We start from the raw sequence: 21,158 nt of genomic DNA, 5'->3' as shown, positions 1-21,158 counted from the left end.
CACGTGGAGCGGCGACAACAGAGGGGGAAGACGAGGACGAGGACGAGGACGAGGACGAGGATGAGGATGAGGACGAGGACGAGGATTGGGTTGGATCGGAAGCATCAGAAGGGGGAAGCGAAATCGATGATGGGAGAGGGGGAGTGGAAGTAACAGTGGGTTGAGAAGGGAGGCTTGCAATTTTCTTAGAGGGGGGCTTGGTAGGATGAGCGGATTCGTCCCCAGAAGAATTATCTTCCTTATGAGGGACTCGTTTATGTTTTTTCTCAGATCTTGTATGAGATTCATTATCGGAGATCTCCATCTCTGGAGATCCTCCACTATTCTCCATTTTACAAAAATTTCTGTCTTATTTCTAAATTATTTTTGATTTTAACAACAATCTTAAAAAAAATAGCAAAAAAAAAATTATGATAATAATATCAAACAATGAACAAATGAATTGAATAATAATATTAATAATAAATATGTGTACCTTAATATATAAGTTGTTCCAATAATGCGCTCTACTGCCCTAATCAGGGAGAGACAGAGGCTACGCGCTACGGAGACAACACAATAGCGCAAGAATAGCTTACGCAGCCACGTGATGATGAATCCCGTTTGCGACAGTCACGCTATGGCGATCCCGTTATGCCGAATCAGTTCAACAGCCGCAATCCGGCTCGCTGCAAGAGCGCTGCTTCCTTTGTTCCTTCGTTCCACTTCACAAAAGGTCAGGTCGAAAGCGGACAGCAATGACCTTCACTCGTACCAATAGCACAATAGCAAAAGTGGCAACGCACAATACCGACACTGAACTTTACTCGTCAAGAGTTGGATAGCGAATGATATTTTTTTTGTATTAAGACTGCTGAAAAAAATAATGTATTGCTCATAACATTTTTGTGTGTAAATTCTCACGTTTGACATGTTCTTGACATGTTTCTAAATAGAGAAAAGTTAGTAGAGCATGTAAATTGCGATAATTTTTACATAAAAATGTTACGAATTAAACATTAATAGTATTTTTTCAAAGAAAAAAAATGAAAAAGTTGTTGTTCGGAAAACTTTTTCCATGTAAATGTGCCCATCTTCCGATGTATGGACGACTTGTTGGAAATTTTAAGGGCTATTTATATCTATTTTTGCAAAATTTTAAAAGTATATTTTTTCGAGAAAAATGAATTTAAATTTTCAAAATATTTTTTTTTCCAAGAAAATCATTGATAATTTTTAATGAAAACTTAAGTAATTTCCTACATTTAATTCTCTGACCAACTTTTTGTAGATCTTATAGTTTTTAAGTTAGGAGTTTACAAAAAACAGTTGAAAAAACTCAAATTTCAAGAAAACCCTACAAAAAAATCTATCAGACCTACAAAATTTTAGCCAAAGAATGGAATGTAGGAAATTATTTTGGTTTTCATTAAAAATTATCAAAGAATTTTTTGGAAAAAAACCATAAAAAAAAAATTTTTTGAAAATTAAAATTCATTTTTCTCGAAAACATATGCTTTTAAAATTCTGAAAAAATATATATATATAAATAGCCCTTAAAATTTCCAACAAGTTTTCTATACATTAGATGATAGGCACATTTACATGGAAAAAGTTTTTCGTACAACAAGTTTTTCATTTTTTTTTCTTTGAAAAAATACTATTAATGTTTAATTCGTAATACTTTTATGTATAAATTATTGCAATTTACATACTCTTCTACTAATCATGACTTTAAACGAAATTAGGGTTAGTTGTTTTTTTTTCAAAGAAAACATGAAAAAGTTGTTCGAAAAACTTTTTCCCTGTAAAAGTGCCCATCTTCCGATGTATGGACGACTTGTTGGAAATTGTAAGGGCTATTCATATATATATTTTTGGAAATTTAAAAAAATACATTTTTGAGAAAAATGAATTTTAATTTTTAAAATAACTTTTTTGCCAGCGAATTTTTTTTCCAAATAAAAATTTTGGTATTTTTTTGTGAAAATTTAAACAGTTTCTTACATTTCATCCTTTGACAAGAATTTTGTAGGTATCATAGTTTTTAAATTATTATTTTTTGTAAAAAACTGAGGAAAAAAATGCCTTTTTCCAAAAATTAGTCTAATTCTTTTTCGAATATTTCAAGTATGCAAAGATGCTTGATTGACCCATGTCTTTACACCCACAACTTTTCACTACAATCTGAGATGGTGCTGCCAACTCCTAAGACGACTTGGCATGAAATTCGTCATTAACGTATTAGCGATATGTGACTACTTTCTAGCCTAATTTCTGATTCTGATCCTATTTATGCAAACAATGTTTTTGGGGGCGAGAGCCGACACTGATATCGTGCAAATCTGGAAAGTGCTGAATGGAAAGCGTAGCAAGATCAATTCGGGACTTAATGTGTTAATAATTTCCCAACAACTTTCCCGTACATCATATTTTAATCAGACATGTGGATTACGAGCTACGATTTAAAAAAATAGTAAAAATAGTGATTTTGGAAAGCTGCCTTTCAAAAAAAAAAAAAAAAAAAATCGGAGATAGTCGGGACAGCGGCCGGCTGATTTGGCGTGGAATTGCTTTGTATTCGAACGTCTTCTGCTATAACAAGAAGCTCAATTTCATGAACAGTTCTAAATTTACGCTAAATTTGTGCCAGGTTTTCAAATTACTTTTGAAGATGTGGACCTTTTCTTGTGAGATTCGCTCCAAATACTTTACAACCATTTCGTCACAGATTATTACTCATGGAAAGATTCATGAGGCAATTTTCACACTAGTAGCTCAAACTTAATATTTGCTCACGTCTAAATGGGTGCCGGAAATCCGACCACTCTCCGTTGCGAACATTAGGACATAGCTTATCTAAGTCTTGATAAGCCATGTCAAACGAGAAGTAGAAGATCGTCATCCACCAGCGATCCGAATAGAGAATTTCTTTCCAAATCGATAAAACCGAGAGACAAATCCATTTTTTTAAAGTGATATATTTGGTTTCTCTTCTGTTCTTTGTTCTTCCTAAAACTAGATTACATTACTCCTTTATTCTTCATTTTTCTTCTTATTATTTCGTTTCTGGTTTAAATGAAAGCATACAGTTAAAGATCAAATGTATTCAGCTTTGGTAGATTCGTTTGTTTACTACTATCATGATAAGGTATTTTCTCAATGACTGATTCGTACAAATCTGTTTCTATCCCTTTCATTGTTCATCGGCAATACTTTAGTCAACGCAATGAATTTTTAATCTCCATTTCGGTATGAAACTTTTCCTACTCCTTTGTTCGATTTTGATTACGTCATTCATTGTAATTTCGTTCACTCATCTTAAACAAATTACTATTTACAAAAAAGTCCTTATCACAAACTGCTACCTTTGTCTGTGTGTCTGTGTGAGTGTTTATTTTAATTTACCTCGGGTTTTCCGCTGTAAAATGGGATTTATTTTTGTTTCTGTCTCTGCTCGTTCAAGCACAATATATTATTGTTTCCATTTTCACTTTTTATGTTCCGACATGTTTTTGTGTGTTAATTTTTTTTCCTCTCATCGTTTCCTGCATAAAACTACTACTAATGCTACTGTTGCTGCTGCTGGGAAAGGCCCTTAACGGAAACAAAACTCAACTTTTTCGCAATTTCGGAAAGTTTTATTTTTTGCCCTGGAATGATTTTACGCTTTTTTTTTCTCTCGGTTGGCAGCGAAATGGGAGGAAGTTAGGTAGCAAAGCTGAAAATGGCTGCCCGTCCGGAGGACGGTGGGAATGAAAGAAAAAGTTAATGTAAGCAGCTTTTATTGTGCCGGGAAACGGTGCCAGTTGCGTGTCGAAGAAAACGGAATGTGGACGGGGGGAAGAGCGTGAAAACAAGCGGGAGGAAATTCCTAGTGGTTTCCCACAATTAGAAGTAAAACCGATTATAAAGGATTGGGAGCTGGAAATGTTGAACGTCCTTTCGCTTGCTCACGTTGACCACAATTTTGAACACACACTTGGAGCTCCACTCGGCCTCGTCATGGGCTTCGTAGGTGATGAGGTGGCTACCGGCGCCGAAATCCGTTCCGGGGCTCTAATTGGCGAAATGAAACGGTGTGGTTTCAGAGGATTATATTTCATCGTTTTGCTTTTTAACAACATGTTCCGCGTTTGAATTTGAAGTATGAGGTTGAGTGAAAAAGGCAAAGGTACTCACATTCGACTTGGTGATGGTGATGACACTGACGTTGTCCGAGAATATTGGTTCCTCCCAGGTGGCTTTGACGCTCTGATGGCGACCCTCGATGGTGTAGATTTGCGTATCTGGACAAAACTCTACCACAGGAGGACTGCCAACTGATGATCAGGTTGTGAGAGGAAGCATGAGAGAAGTGTAATTAAATGTGATTACGACTGCTCGGTTCGGTTGTTGGGTATAATAAACCGTGCTTACCCATTACATTGACAGTGAAAGTACAACTGGCGGTCAGTTTGGAAACCGGATGTTTGGCGGTGTAACTGATGTTAATCGCCCCGAGCGGCAACTGAAGGGTATCCTTCTTTGCCCAGAATGGTTCCGCAACGATATCTCGCTCCCAGCTGACATCCGTTTTGGGCCGATGAAGTTTCACAGTTGTGTGGTCCGTGTCGTTCGGATGGAGCTCCACCCTCTTGCTGGGCGGACATGTCAGCTTGGGTTGGGGATATCCTGGGTGGGAAAAACATGGGTTAGCAATTAGATGTTTGGTGAGTCGAAGCGAACCCAAGGCAATGGTCGGAGTGTTATTTTATTCTGTGTCCATTTAAATACGCTCGAAGAACCCAAAAAATGTTAGATAATGATATGCCGAATCTCGTCAAAACTTGTTTCAAAACATTTTCGAAAGTCACGATCCAATTTATGACACGTTCAAAAATAACTACCTCGGAATGGATCCCTATAACATTTTTTTGAGTCGAGACCCCGCCTGTTACAGAGTAAATTGTGCTCTTTGCTCCACACATGTTCATATCAACACCGAATCAGATCACCGAAGGACGCATCTGGATGCGTCCAATCTGCCTCACATGCGCTAGTGAACGAAGGACAAAGTTTTTCCTGAGCGTTTAATTTTTTGTTTGGCTCCATTGGTGAGCGTTTTTTTTTTCAGGTCAAGAGTTCAGATTGGAAGTTGTGACACTCAATTGATTTATGTGCCAGTTTAGATAATAGTTTCGAATGGAGCGGTCAACAGATGCAATCGTTAAGCAGGTTATTTGTGCCGTATCGATGGCGTTCATTGAAGTGAAAATAGATTCTTATTGAGAGTGTTATCAGACTTTTAATTATTTGAGTAGATAGATCGTCCACAGTGTATCATATTCTCACACGAACTTGATTTTCATATCAGGCGGCCCTTATACTATCGATATTAAATGACACTATTGCTTGTTGTATGTGGTTCAAATGGCAAGTACACCAATTTAAAATTAAGCTTGAATGATCCAGCATACTTTTTCTTCCTCCGTTCCAAAGTTATATACACTTTTTCAATAAAACTATCCAAAAATCTATAATCCGTCACTGCATGGCTCTACGACGTCTTTTTAGTTACTGACTGACCATCTCGATATCGATAATCGTGATGCTCTATAGCGTGATCGCAATGAGTATATTCTTTTCATGAGCGCGATCATAGTCCGATAGAGATGCTCGTTTTTCAAAGGTTAAAAGACCTCATTCAGAAAAAAATGCAACATACAAAAATGATCACCAAAAATTAATTTTAACACTTTGCGGACCGCTCACGAGATTTCTCGTTTTTTTTTTTAAAAAAATGATGATGATGATGATGATGGTCCCGCCTCCTTCCCCTACAGAGGTTTGAGCAAGACGAGTTATCTAAAAGATAATTTTTTTTTCAACATTGAAATCAGTTTAGCAAACATGAAAAACGAACTGGTTTTATTTACAGATATAAGTTCAAAAAATTGCAATGTCCAAAAAAGCCAATACTCAGTCATGTCCGCCACAGAGCCGATATGGTCCCGACGAGGCCTTTGCAGCCAAGTGGTCCACCAGAGCACAAGTCCAACCGCCAGCCTTGTTTTAGATTGACTGTGAATACCCTCATTCAGAGAAATCGAGAAGATTTCCTTTACGAAAAATTCCTAGACCGGCACTTAAAAAAAACTTTCAATTCAATATCCTTTATATCTGTGTCTCGCGCGCGACGCTCAAACTTTTGTAGACTACTTTTATTTTTTTTTAAACTAATACAACTATAAGAACGACAAAATAAAAATAAAAATAGTCCATCATCACCAAGATCATGACAGACATAATAGAGATCAATACAAATTTAAAAAAAGATGATTTAAAAAAAAATTAAATAATCTACATAATATAATCCGTTCAAAAAAAAAACTTCGTCAGATTCATTGAAAATATTGAAAACAAACTGCAAGAAATTGTCCGCATTAAATTATCCGTTCGTATAAAACTTCGTCAGTAAAGATCTTCGTCATAAAAATAAACAAAAACTCGTTCAGCTATTAAGAGAACACAGCTTTTACATGTGAAATACAGTGCCTCTTAAATTCTGTAAGTGTTGTTGCGCATTTAATATGTCTTGGCATCGAGTTGAACACATTTATTCCTTTGAAGTACAACGAATTTTGTGAAGCACATGACAAGAAATTAGGTGTTCTTATTTCATTCGCGTTTCTAGTGTTATAACTATGAAAGTCAGTTCCTCTGAAAGTTCCTCTTTCAACTCGATCACACAAATATCGAGACAGCAAACCGTTAATTACTTTAAAAATGAACACCATAGTTAAATAAACAATTCTTTGCTTCACGGATAGCCATTGCAGAGCGTCCAACATTAAAGATGAGGAAGTGAATCTGTTACATTTTAGTATCAACCGCATTATTTTGTTTTGCAAGCGCTGTAATCTCGATATTTGTGTGTCATTGGCTAAAAATAAAATGGAAGAGAAAAAGTCTAAATGAGGAGAGATGATTGATTTGTATAGCTGTATTTTGCTGCAAATAGTTAAATCGTTTTTCAATCGACATAAGATTCCATACTTCTTGGCAATTTTCTTGATGACATTGTCAATGTGAGTGTTGAACTTGAGTTTGTCATCAATAATCACGCCAAGATATTTAATGTCCCGAACTCGATCCATAGTCTCATTATCAATAACGATGGAGACGTTTTCATTTAAACGATTTCGCGAGATTACCATATATTTAGTTTTACTTATGTTCAATTTCAATTGCTTATACTTCAACCATCTACTTAAAGAATGTAAATCTCCATTCAAATGTAAAACGACCTGATCTAAATCATTAGCTGCAATGAATAACACAGTATCATCTGCAAAAAGATTGATATCACAAAATCGTAAAACTCTTCGCATGTCATTGATATACATAATAAATAAAAGGGGCCCTAATACACTTCCCTGAGGTGCTCCAAGATTATTCCCTAGGGGATTCGAAATAGTATCATTAAAAATAGTCCGTTGAGTTCTGTCATTTAAATAGCTTTCGAACCATTTATATGCAGTACTCGTAAATCCAAAGCGCTTAATCGTGTTCAACAACAAGGGCCTAGAAATTGTTTCGAAAGCTCGTTTTAGATCCAAAAAAACAGCAATGATATTCTCTTTGCACTCTAGTTTCTCTTTCCATTTTGCTAATACCAAGTGTAGGAAAGAGATGTGGTACAAATAAAAATAAATAAACATTCACCGGATTGAGTACTTAATTCATAAGCGTAAAGAAAAAGAAGAAAAATATACCCCTAATATCTCCCCTTGTATTTCGATGGGCGGGTGAAACGAAAGAATATCGTCGGGAGGGAAACATAATGAACGCCGCTATATAAACGGCGCGCAATTTCGAGCGAGCTCATTCTTAACTTGGATGCAGAAGAACACACAGTGGAAAGCAGCAAAACCAACTTTTCGGACATTATCCACGGGCACAGCAGCAGCAACAGGGGAACCGACCATTTGGACAGTAGCGGAGCACACATCGGACAACAGCAGCAGAGGATCCAACCTTTTGGACAGCAGCGGAGTGCGCATCGGGCAGCAGCAGCAGAGTTCAGTCGTATAGTAGCGGAGCGTACTTTTGGGACAGCATCAGCGGAGCACACATCGAGCAGCAGCAGCAGCGGAGTACTTTTCAATCGGCGGAAGGAAAATCGTAACCAGACAGCAAATATGATGTCCGGATACGACAATGGCGCAGCAGATAGGAATGAAGAACCTACTGATAAAAGTGAGTTCTCTGAAATATCAAAATTTTAGGAAAGTGTCTTAACCATAGAATTTCTATATGTAAAGACTCCGATTGTAAAGGCGGAGTACCTGTGAAAAAAAAAATGGAACTATGATTGGAAAGGCATAGTAGAGACTCCGATTGAAATGGCGGAGGACTCTTTTATTCGAAAACTATAATGGAGAAGATATAGTTTTTTTTTAGTAGAGTTTTAAATTAACTAAAATGGAGGAATATAATTATAAAATTCTTATAAGTAAAGAGTTCTATTTTACTAGCGGAATATTTTTTCACGCAAACGAACTATGATTGGAAAGGCATAGTTGAAAAAAAAAAAAAGAGAAATTTGAAACATCAAATGTGAATGTTGTTTTGATGAAATATGATCTGTACGTAAAGTAATTTAGTGTTATATTTACAGAAACAAAAAAAGAAAAAAAGTCTCGGAAGCTGAAGATGAAGATTTTAGAAATGAAAGCAGAATTGGAAAGAACACGTATGGAAAACGAGCAATTAAGTCATACCCTGGCTTCCATTGAGCAGAATGATAATTTCCTCGAGGCAAGATCAAGCACGATACGTGACGAACAGAACAACGGTAACGAGACACTGCTTACTACAATGAACAACATATCATTGAGCAGTCTCAGCATCCCGATATGCGCCCCCACAGCAGGAGATACGGAAATTAATAAGAGATCATACGATCACTGGAAAAACGTGCTGAACGCCTCTATGAATTTGATTCAAGCCATCGATGAACCAACCAAAATGGATTTATTTCGTATAAAAGCAGGTCCATCACTTCTAGAACTGTTTGAAGGAACTGCCACGCAACCAGGAATGCCAGATGAAATTCTTCTTCCATACTCGAACGCGATTGCTCGATTGGATGCCTATTTTGGTTCAAGAGCATATATTTTGTCGCAACGCAGCAAGTTGGCCAATATGGTACAAAAGACGAACGAACTTAACATCGAATACGTGAACAGAGTGGCAGCGGCCTCGAAACTGTGCAATTACAAAACAGATGAAATATTCGAAGCAATTTCTCGTACGATAACTAGAGGATCAACTGACAGCCGTGTCAGAACGTTAGCTTTTCGGGTCCTAACTGATGGTGGGACGCTGAATGAATTGATTGACAAAGTACGAAATCGTGAAGTTGAACTGGATAATGAAGATGATTATCGTAGACTCCATCAACCGAGTTCGGCCAGAGTGGCAGCAGTTTCACACCAACCAAATGATTATGGTCAACGACGTCGGGTTCAGAACAATTCTTTGAGGGGATACAGCGGTGGTCGCGGCAGAGGAGGTTTTCTTCACGGTCCCGTGAGAAATCAAAGGGTCAGCCAATCTTGTTGGAGATGTTTAAGTGCTTATCACACTCCGGATAATTGCTTCCATATCGATAAAGTTTGTCGCAAGTGCGACCGTCGCGGACATTTGGAACGAGCTTGTGAAACAAAGCAGGAGTCTCAGAAACGACGATGGGCAGGTGAAGAAGCAGGTCCTTCGAGCAAGGTAGCAGTTGTCCAGAAAGCGGAAGAAGATAATGAGCAAAAAAAGGTAAAAGAAGTTGACACTGAAACATAAAAATAATTTTTAGATGTTGAATTATATTTTCGTGAACAGAGAAATAACATGAACTAAAGAATAAAACTATTTCAAAATGAATTAAAACGGTTTTCTTTTTTCATAAATGCAACCATTACAGGTATTACAGCCATCTGAAAAGAAAATAACCGATATAAGTAAAATCGATTTTTGTGTCCCAAACGATGAGACTGGATACGTTGCGGCATATGTTGCAGGAATAAAAGTTCTATTTTTCATAGATTCGGGTGCACAAGTTAATACTATTACTTCAGAGTCGTTCGATACTATTCTTCGAGATAAAAACGCTAGACAGAGTATTCATGAACTAAGTTACGATTCGGACAAAACGCTCAGGGCTTATGCTTCACAAGGAAATATTCATGTAGTGGCTACGTTTTCGGCTGAGCTGTTTGTTTCGAAAGAAAGACCAGTGACTATTGAAAAATTTTATGTCGTTCGTGAATCGAGAGCCCTCCTCGGGCTCAATACTGCTGCAAGATACAGTTTGTTGGTGGTAGGCATAAATGTACCAGTGGCTGGAACTGCGGAATCAGACTGGCGATGCGAATTTGCTACAGTACACAGCATTCTAGGGGCTCACGTCGCAGAATTTCCGAAATTCAACGTACCGGCAGTTAAATTACGTTATGATGATTCCATGCCGCCTTCCAGAAATGTCTACACGCATATTCCAGTAGCATTCAAGGAGTTAACTAAACAAAAATTAATGGAACTGCGAGAGTCCGGTATTATAGAAAAAGTAACAACGGATATGAATAAAAGTTTTTGCTCTTCATTGTTGGTTATTCCAAAAGGTAAATCAGATATTCGTCTTGTCATTGATTTGCGTGGACCAAACAAATGCATTTATAGAATGCCATTCAAGATGCCAACATTTGAAGCAATTTTATTTGAATTGCACGGAGCGAATTACTTCTCCACGATAGATTTAACCAACGCCTTTTTTCACATTGTCCTGGACGAAGAATCACGACATCTTACAAATTTTTTTGCGGGTGAAGCGCTCTACAGATGTTGCCGATTGCCTTTCGGACTTACAAATGCCCCTGATATCTTTCAGGAGGTTATGCAAACCATAATACTTGCCGGATGCGAAGGAACTGTTAACTATTTGGATGATATTTTGGTGGTCGGACGAACGAAGGATGAACATGATCAAAACCTGCAGAAAGTTCTCAAAAGGCTGGAAGAGCATAACGTAAAAATAAACCATGAGAAATGTTCTTTTGCGCAACAAGAAACAAAATTTTTGGGTTTCAAATTGTCGAATAGAGGATGGCAAGTTGATGTAGAGAAAATAGGTGCAATCAAAAACTTCCGAAAACCTGAATCACAAGCAGAGGTCAAAAGTTTCCTAGGCTTAATTACCTTCATTGAACGATTCATTCCTCAGCGTGCAGATAAAACTCGTTATTTACGAGAATTGGCGAGTGCTAACGACTTCTACTGGAATCAGGACTTGGAGAATGAATTTAACTACTTGAAGAGCACAGCCTGTACACAGATAAAAGAATTGGGATATTTTTGTCGTGAAGATGTAACAGAGTTGTATGTAGATGCATCGCCTCATGGCCTAGGATCAGTATGATGCGGATTATAATCCACGCATAATTTCATGTGCATCAAAGACGTTGACACCGACTGAAAAAAAATATCCCCAAACTCAGAAAGAGGCATTGGCAATGGTATGGGGTGTGGAGCGCTTCCATATGTACCTGCTAAACATATATTTCACAATCAGAACGGACGCGGAATCGAACGAGTATATTTTCGGCGGTTTACACAGAATAGGAAAACGAGCTGTTTCAAGGGCTGAAGCATGGGCACTACGATTGCAACCGTACAACTTTAGAGTTGAACGAGTTCCAGGACATGAGAATGTAGCTGATGCGTTATCCCGATTGGTCACGGAGTCACAGTTTGCTGAACCTTTCGACGATACTACAGAGAAACATATGTTGTATTTTCTGGACACAGGTACAATGGAGTTTACATGGAATGATATTGAGGTTGAGGCCGAGAAAGATGTTGAACTGATTTTAGTACGTGAAGCATTGAAAAGTGGTCGATGGGATAAGACATTAAGAAGATATGAATCAGAAACAAAGAATTTAAGAGCTATGGGAGCATTAGTTTTTATTCGAGATCGAGTGATTTTGCCCAGTACTCTTCGGAACAGAGCACTCCAATCAGCACACGAAGGACACATGGGAATGGTTTCTATGAAAAAGATTCTACGAAATTACTTCTGGTGGCCAGGAATGGCTAAGCAAGTAGAAAAATTTGTAGAGAGTTGTGAAACATGCGTCAGACTTTCACGGAAAAATCCACCTGTACCTTTGACGAGTCGTGAGTTGCCGGAAGGGCCATGGGAATTTCTTCAAATTGATTTTTTTTCATTCAAAGATTGTGGATCCGGAGAATTTTTAGTAGTTGTAGATACCTACTCGCGTTATCTTCACGTCATAGAAATGAAAAACATAGACGCAGAGAGTACGAATGATGCGCTGGGCAAAATTTTTCAACTGTGGGGATATCCGCTGTCAATTCTCAGTGATAACGGGCCTCCATTCCAAAGTGAAAAATTTGTTAGGATTTGGGAGGAAAGAGGTGTGAAAATTCGAAAATCAATTCCATTGAGTGCTCAATCAAATGGAGCTGTTGAGCGCCAAAATAAGGGAATTAAAGACGCTTTAGCCGCCGCGAAGATTGATGGAATTAATTGGAAAGTTGCTCTTGAAAAATATTTGCACATGCATAACAAGGTACGTCCACTCTCGCGGCTCGGTGTTACGCCGTTTGAACTACTTGTCGGATGGAAATTTAGAGGAACATTTCCGTGCTTGTGGGAAACAATCGATCCTGACCAGCTTGATCGAACGGATGTACGCGAGAAAGACGCTTCGTCTAAACTATGTAGTAAAACGTATGCTGACACAGTTAGAGGAGCAAAAGAATCGGAGATAATAGTTGGAGATAAAGTATTTTTAGCACAAAATAATAAGCAAAAAGGGGACCCAACATTCTTGAAGGATCGTTTCACAGTTCTAGCAAGAGATGGACCAAAAGTTATTCTGCAAAGCAGCAGAGGTGTACAATATTCGAGAAATGTTCAAGATGTGAAGAAAGTACCAATTTTTTTACAAGAGATAGATAACACAGAATTATTGGATACTGGTGAGATGCAATTTTCAGAAATGTGTACAAATAATAATGTGGTAGATTCTAATAGGTTTAAACGTACAATGAAGAAACCTTCTCGTTTCAACGATATGGTTTTATACAGCATTTTTGATTAGAGAGTACAGGTGCGTGGTATTGTAGGAAAGAGATGTGGTACAAATAAAAATAAATAAACATTCACCGGATTGAGTACTTAATTCATAAGCGTAAAGAAAAAGAAGAAAAATATACCCCTAATATCTCCCCTTGTATTTCGATGGGCGGGTGAAACGAAAGAATATCGTCGGGAGGGAAACATAATGAACGCCGCTATATAAACGGCGCGCAATTTCGAGCGAGCTCATTCTTAACTTGGATGCAGAAGAACACACAGTGGAAAGCAGCAAAACCAACTTTTCGGACATTATCCACGGGCACAGCAGCAGCAACAGGGGAACCGACCATTTGGACAGTAGCGGAGCACACATCGGACAACAGCAGCAGAGGATCCAACCTTTTGGACAGCAGCGGAGTGCGCATCGGGCAGCAGCAGCAGAGTTCAGTCGTATAGTAGCGGAGCGTACTTTTGGGACAGCATCAGCGGAGCACACATCGAGCAGCAGCAGCAGCGGAGTACTTTTCAATCGGCGGAAGGAAAATCGTAACCAGACAGCAAATATGATGTCCGGATACGACACCAAGTTCAATGCAGTTTCACAGGAATGACCTTCCCGATATCCCGATTGTTCTGGTATTAGCAAAGTATTGCAATTTAAATATTCCAGCAGCTGGCCTTTAACGACTACTTCTAATATTTTCTCTAGCGTGTGCAACATATTGATGGGACGAAACTCTTCGGCTTTAATCGTTCCAGCAACCTTTTGAATTGGAACTATTAAATATTCCTTCCACACCTTAGGCACATGCCCAGTTAGCAAAGATTTATTAATAAGGTCCAGCAAGATGTGATCGATGACATGAAAGCAATATTGAATAACTCTAGCATTGACATTATCCACTCCAGCCGTTTTTCCTAAAGAAAAGCAAATAGTTCTAAGTTCATTTAATGTAATTGGGTGAAAACTTTCAAATCTACAACTACTGTTAACCGGCTGTTTTATTTCATCAGGTTCATCAACCAATTCAATGGACTGATTGATCAATGAAACACTATTGACAAAATAATCGTTAAACTTAGATGCTATAGCCTGTTCAGACTGTTCAAGTGTGCCATTAAAAGTTATGGACCGCGGTTTGCTATTAGTAGGTTTTAATAAAGATTTCAAAATTTTCCATAACTCCTTGCTGTTGCTTTGATGCAGATCAATCTTCCTCTGAATATATTCACAATGAGTTTTCTTAATCGACTGTGAATATATATTGCGCGCGTTTGTGTACATATTCCAATGATTTCCATCATTTGTTCTGCAAAATTTCTTGTACCATCTGTCTCTCTCACGTTTAAGGCGTAAAAGATCCAAATTGTACCAGCTGTTCGAGTTTTTCATAGGAACAATTTTTTGCGTAACAAGCCGATTTGTACACTCTTTCAAGGTATTAGTTAGAACAGCTGATGATTCATCTAAATTACCGACCTCGAATGGAAAATCCAGGCTTCTCACTACGAGATTCGAAACAGCATGCTTCGAATATTTCCTCCTATTGTTTTCGCGTTCCTTCTTTACGGACTTGTATGAAATTAGCGGATAAAAGTTAGCGTTGCGTGCAAGTTTCTGTTCAACGTCTTCCTGGATTTAATGAATACAGTAAAACCTGTTTTTGCGTGGTTTTTTTGTGGGATTTTTTTTTGTGCGGTGTATGAAAAGAAGCATATTTGACGAAGTTATCGTCCATTTAGTTTTTTTCGGTGGTTCATATGCATTTCAGTGCGAAAAAACATATTTGCGTCTCAATTATCCACTTCTGAAATCATTCCCCTCCTCTCATCAAATGCTCTAAGTTTTTCTAAGTTTTTGCATGACATGATTTCTAACAGCAACACGTTTCGACATACAACTAAAAGTACAAAACAGCCACGCGCAACCGAAAAGGCAAAGTGTCCCATCGCAAAGCAGGGAAACAAAATGAAATTGAACGGTGAATGGCGTGGATTTGCGTTATTTTCTTGGAGGAAACTTTTTTTATGCGGTCCCTATCTACCACACAAAAAAAGGTTTTTTTTCAAAATGTGTACCGAACACAATTTTTTAAAGCTGCTGGAGAAGTTTTGCACGATTTTTTATGCGACTTTTTTTTGCGGTACCTATCCCCCGCACAAAAAAGGTTTGCCTGTAATGAATTATTTCAATTAAAATAAATTGATTGTTTATCAAGTAACAACCTTCAAAATCATGCTCATTAGATAGAGAATTGAATCATTCATCTTTCTGCATAATTCATTTTTTTCTTGATCATGACAGAGAAAAGTTATAGACTGAAACGTGAGCATGGGTCAATATATGAAAATTTTACAGAATTTTAAAAATCGAAAAAAAAGTTCGAATAGAGTTATCGCAGTTATTCGATAGAGAAATATTTTACCGATCTTCCAGCCACAATTTTATTAATCGAAAAAGGGTTATAAGCCAAGTTGTATGGAATTTTTTTTCTTTATTTTTGAGACTTTCAGCCTCCTGGGCTGGTTCGTCTCAGAGCTGTATGGAAGAAATTAATTATGTTGAAGAAAATTGAAGAAAGTTATTTGAAAAGACCCAAAACACATTCTCGAGATACTACTTATTCGATATAGAATATTTTTATCTATCTTTAACCAAAATTTCATTGGTCGGAAAAGGGTCTAAGAAAAGTTTTAGCCCAAAACCTATACAACTTGTATGGGGGGAATTAATTAATTTAAAAAAAATTTAAAAAAAGTTAAAAAGTTATTCCAAAAGGACCCAAAACACATTTTTGAGATAATACTCATTGGATATAGAATACTTTTATCCATCTTCAGCCAATTTTTCGTTGGCCGGAAAAGAGTCGAGAAAAGGTATGGGCCAAAATGTATACAAGTTGTAGGAGGGAAATTAATAAATTTATCGAAAATGGAAATAGAACTTTTTCACACTCAAAAAAAAAATGGAAAAGGAACAGAGTGAGAAGTTGAAATTTTTAGGCGATTTTTGAAATGCTTTAAAATCATGAAATATCAGCGCATGAAGATGGGATATAAATCTCTTTAAAGCATAATTTACATGGATTTTCACGGAATATTTTACAGAGAAATTTGTATTTCGATGTATGTAGATGTAGTGGATGAAAATATTGGGAAGAAATGAAAAATCGATTTCTTTCTGTTTTTTTCAAAGATAGCAAATCCAATTAACGTTATCAACTATCTTTCACTTGATTTCTATAACGTTGTTGTGGACCATTCAGTACTGAGATATTATTGTATGAACGAAAAATTTCGAATTCGCATTAGATAATAAAAAGTTCAATAAATAATCATCGAAAAACAGTTTTAAAAACTCTAATAAATTCTATACACTCAGGATTTTTTTACGCAGGCAGAATTTGGTTATAATTTGTCGCCTAACATCATAATAGATGTACTTTGAGTATTTTCTCAAATTTTCATTTCCAAGCCTATTGAGAATGGGAAAAAAAGAAAAACTATTTTTTTCACTATAGCTCTTATAGTGAACCACATAGGAGAATTATTTTATTATTATCTGAAAAAAATCACACATGCCTATAAAAGGCATAGGAACACATTTAAATACCAATTATAGGAGTACAGAATCTTTAAATACTAAAAAAATCAATATTTCAAGATTTTTTAGGGCTTCAATTTTTCAGGAATGTATTTGTTGATTATATTTCTCGATATATCATAGTAAAATGCACTTTCAGTATTTTTTCAACTTTTTATCTCAAAGAGAATGGCGTGCTAAAAATTGAAAGGTGCGTTGTTCACCATAGATCCTATGGATAGGGATTCGAAAAATAGTCAAAATTTCTATGCAATACAAATTTTTACTTCCTTTTTACTTTTTACTTCCTTGCCCAGCCAGCCCCTTTTCCCCCGTACAACTCGTGAACGTTTTGGCCAATAGCTTTTCTCATACCCTTTTCGGACCAATGAAAATTTGGCTAAAGATAAATAAAAATATTTTTTATCGAATGAGTAGCGGAAAGGGGGCCAGTTTCGGACGGGGGTAGTTTTGGACAACACTAGTAAAAATTAAGTAGTACAATTTTCAACCAAATTAAAAATATAAGTAAGTTAACAGCCCTTCCACCAACAGCTGTCATATGGTTTGACATCTCCTGGTCGTTTATTCCTTACGAAAACAACACAGTGCCCTTTTTCATACACTTTTCGAAACTTTTGAGCTTAAAGTTGTAAGTATTTCCCTAATTCCTTTGTGAACGATTTAGAAATTTAGGTACACCACTTCAATTAGTGACTAATACGAAATGAAAAAAACGTGCATACAACGGAGAAATAAAGGTCTATTTATTAGATAAAATTATGATTTGTCTTCGGATGGTGGTGGGGCACATTCGGACACTGTTTAATACATCATAAAATTTGTGTCTGATTGTTGTTTACTAACAAACATCAATTTAATCTGATTCTTATAATGATGGTTCGAAACTACAGAAAGAAAACCGATAGAACCAGCATCAACGAAGATGAGATGGAAAGAGCTATCGAACTAGTTTCGAATAGAACGTTTCCATGATTCCATCTCACAGGTGGTCCAACAGGGTCAATTGTCTTTGCTAATTTCCCAACTAACGGTTGCATAACGATAATACTGCTTCTCAATGTTCTGGAACATTTGGAAAAGGTAGCATAAAGCAACGTAAACGAATCAATTTCAAAAAATCATTGCACTTCGGAAACAATTATATATTGCCGAGAAAATTGCACAATTCATGTGTCTTTTCCATCTAATGTCACAAATCGCTCGCAACCGCTGGATGTTTCAGTTATGGGCCCTTTCAAGCAAAAGCTCTCAGTTTCCCAGGACGATTGGCTACTCAACCATCCTGCAAAAACTATTTCTATACACGACCTTTTAGGTATAGTTGCATCGGCTTATAATGCTTCTTTCCATCTGAGTAATATCCTAGCTGGATTCAAAATGACAGGTTTCTATCCATTCTCAAGAAAGGTTTTTTCGGACAAGGATTTTGAATGCTAAAATGATTTCACCTACTGGCGCGAAGGTATTAACTGAATCATCGGGTAATACAACAATGCTGCAAAACATTGCGTCTACAGCACAGATAGATTTTACTTTAACAACTTTGTCCCCGGAAAATATTGAACCTTTTCCAAAAACTTCACCGCCGAAAACCACCACTCGAAAATGGAAAAAAGCAAAATCACTAATTTTTACTGACTCTCATAGCAAGCAGTTTCCTTTCAGACAAATACTGATAAACAGAAAAATGTAGAATATACTGGAAATAAGAGGAAACGGAAGTAATTGTTGATAAATATTAAATTTAAATTTTTGTTTTCGTTGTCCGAAAGTGCCCCAGGACTGTTCGAAACTGCCCCACACATGGGGCACATTCGGACAAGAAGACAATTTTCAAAAATTCGAATAAACCATTCGAAATCGCAACAACGCACACCTCTAACACGCTCATATGATACATTGATGTCCAAATGACAACTAGAATGAATTGAGGATTTTTTTTTAAGTTTACAAAAAATATTATTCTCCCCTACTATCTCGAAAATGGGTTTTGGGTCCTTTCAAATAATTTTTTTTTCAATTTTCTTCAAATTAATTTATTTCACCCATACAACTTATTTTTTATTAATTCGTTTATTTTTACAGACTTAGTTACCCGAATTATTAACTATATTTTTATAACTATATATGAACAATTTCTTAATTCTATGGTTAGTATGGTAGAAAACTGATTACTCGCGGTTGACTCCCTCCCATACAACTTGGCCTATAACTTTTTTTCAAACCCTTTTCCGATTATTTCTCTATCGAATAACTTCGATAGCTCTATTCGAACAACTTTTTTTGATTTTCAAAATTCTGTATATTTTCCTATATTGACCCATGATCACGTTTCAGTCTATAACTTTTCTCTGTCACGATCAAGAAAAAAATCAGTTATGTGGAAAGATGAATGATTCAATTCTCTATCAAATGAGCATGATTTTGAACGTTGTTACTTGATAAACAATCAATTTATTTCAACTGAAATAAAGAGACGAATGAACTCTCAGAGTTTAAAGTCTCTCTAATTCAATACCTTCCTTCCTTCCTTCAACTGAAATAAGTCATAAAATCCAGCAAGACGTTGAACAGAAATTTGCACGCAACAAGGACTTTTATCCGCTGAACTTCCATCCGCTAACTTCACACATAGAGGCGAATGAACTGCAAAGATTAAAGCCTCTTAAAAACTTGCAAGCAACTTCATACAAGTCAAAACGTGCGGTCCCAGGTGTACGTCTTACATATTTCTCTCTGGTCCTTAAAGTTGAAACCAATAACGTGTAATACACAACATCTTTTTGTTCTGTAATGAGACTGTTTTGTTTATATAAAGCGCAGGACCCCGGTCCAACACGAACCGTGGTCTGCCTTCAACTTCAAGCTATGACTACTTCTGATGAGACCCTGTCTCTTACAAAATATGTTCTTATATACTAGTTTACAAAATAAACTTAAACTCTACACAAACATTTTCAGCTGGGCGGAGCATCGCATTTGGTGAATTACTTATAAGAGAAAAAATGAGGATGAGTAAAAGTAGGTCTTCAGGTTTCCGCTTTGCCTAGCGCAAACGTAGCCTCAATGGAATGTAAATAATACAACCGGCACTTGCGTAACGTGTTGATACAAGTGCGGTGTTTATTTACAGCATGGGAATGTTGCATCGCAGTCATAAATTGTATAGCGGATGACTAATACTTTATGGCCTGCGCTTAAAGAGGGTTTGGGAGATTGGGTTCATTTAGTGTGAAATGAGAAGGACTATTTATGGATAGGGATAATGGGATGAAGATGTGAGAAAGAATATGGAAAAGGGAAATACTGCCACAAAGTGTTAATGTAAGACGTAGTCCTAAATAAAAAAAATCAAAATTTATGGATACATTCTAATTGAAAATTCACCGAATTGATCAAATGATAACTGAGATTGTAATTTTTTTGTTTAAAAACACGAGAAGATCCGGCCGATACAATTGAACTACAAAGTTTAAAGCCTCTTAAAAACGAAGAAAAAGAAGAAGTCCGATAGGACATTTGCTGTTTTTTGTCTAATTTGACGTGGAATTGTTGTTAGGGCACTCTCGTTCATAGATATATTTTACTCTTCAACTTGGTATCACTTACATAGTCACTTGTGTGAGTCTAGTTAGTAATTTGTAATCGGCTTCCGTAAACAAAATATATGGTAGATGTAAGACAATTCAATGAATTACTAACGCGCTGGTTCCAACATGTTTTGCAAATACTCGTATATCGCTCCACAAGTATTCTCGTTATACCTCAACCCACAAGCATATGACTCGATTACAACCAAATAAGTTCCGGCGGAAAAAAAAATCCTTGGGAATGAATTCCAGTTCGATAAAATTCATACGAAACGATAAAATGAAACTCACGTATGCAGGATCCGCTCTCGTCCCCGATCCACTCGCCAGTGGTGCCGCAAATTTTGGAGAACTTCCCCTCCAGCCGGTACCCGGTGGGGCACTTCAGTATACATTGGCTTCCGGGTCGGTTGATGATCTTCAGCCGCCCACCGTTCGGTCCGTCCGATATCTCATCGATTGGTCTGCTGCACTCGAGATAACCATGGCGGGGCGGGAACAGCGGTGGACAGGCCACATCCGCCAGCCGCAGCGAATCGTTCAACACTGGAAAGATTGAGAAATAACACACACTCGAGATAACTAACGCCTTAAAGGGTCGGAATCAATGTCGGACGGAAGGTATTCAGGCTGCGTTTGCGTTTGCCTCTCGACGTGAAACAGGAAACGAGATGCCATTTCGAATCTGAACCACCGAACCAGGATTATGGACGACCGGGGGAATGTTAAACGAACCACACGAGAGTGCTTAGAATACAAAATCAGATTGTTTGAATTTCAATTTCTGCTTATTCGGGACATCTGCAAAGGTCAAACTCGCTGGGGCGGAAGGAACCGACGG

General features: G+C 37.2%; 1 protein-coding gene across 1 annotated transcript in view; it reads right to left on the bottom strand.

The window, feature by feature from the left end:
- Window positions 1-3,011: 3,011 nt before the first annotated feature.
- The window catches only part of LOC129764668 (uncharacterized), a 248,563-nt gene continuing 230,416 nt past the window's right edge, over window positions 3,012-21,158 (bottom strand). The window contains exons 9-12 of the mRNA XM_055763983.1: window positions 20,609-20,863; window positions 4,399-4,653; window positions 4,162-4,301; window positions 3,012-4,038 (exon numbers count right to left, since the gene is read on the bottom strand). Coding sequence (XP_055619958.1) covers window positions 3,871-4,038; window positions 4,162-4,301; window positions 4,399-4,653; window positions 20,609-20,863 — 818 coding nt within the window. The 3' untranslated portion in view covers window positions 3,012-3,870. The remainder of the gene's footprint in view (window positions 4,039-4,161; window positions 4,302-4,398; window positions 4,654-20,608; window positions 20,864-21,158) is intronic.

The sequence above is a fragment of the Toxorhynchites rutilus genome, chromosome 2 (assembly GCF_029784135.1).
Source record: "Toxorhynchites rutilus septentrionalis strain SRP chromosome 2, ASM2978413v1, whole genome shotgun sequence".
NCBI classification, from domain to species: Eukaryota; Metazoa; Arthropoda; class Insecta; order Diptera; family Culicidae; genus Toxorhynchites; species Toxorhynchites rutilus.
Note: the sequence above shows the minus strand (reverse complement) of the source record. Positions and strands in the feature narration are given on the sequence as shown.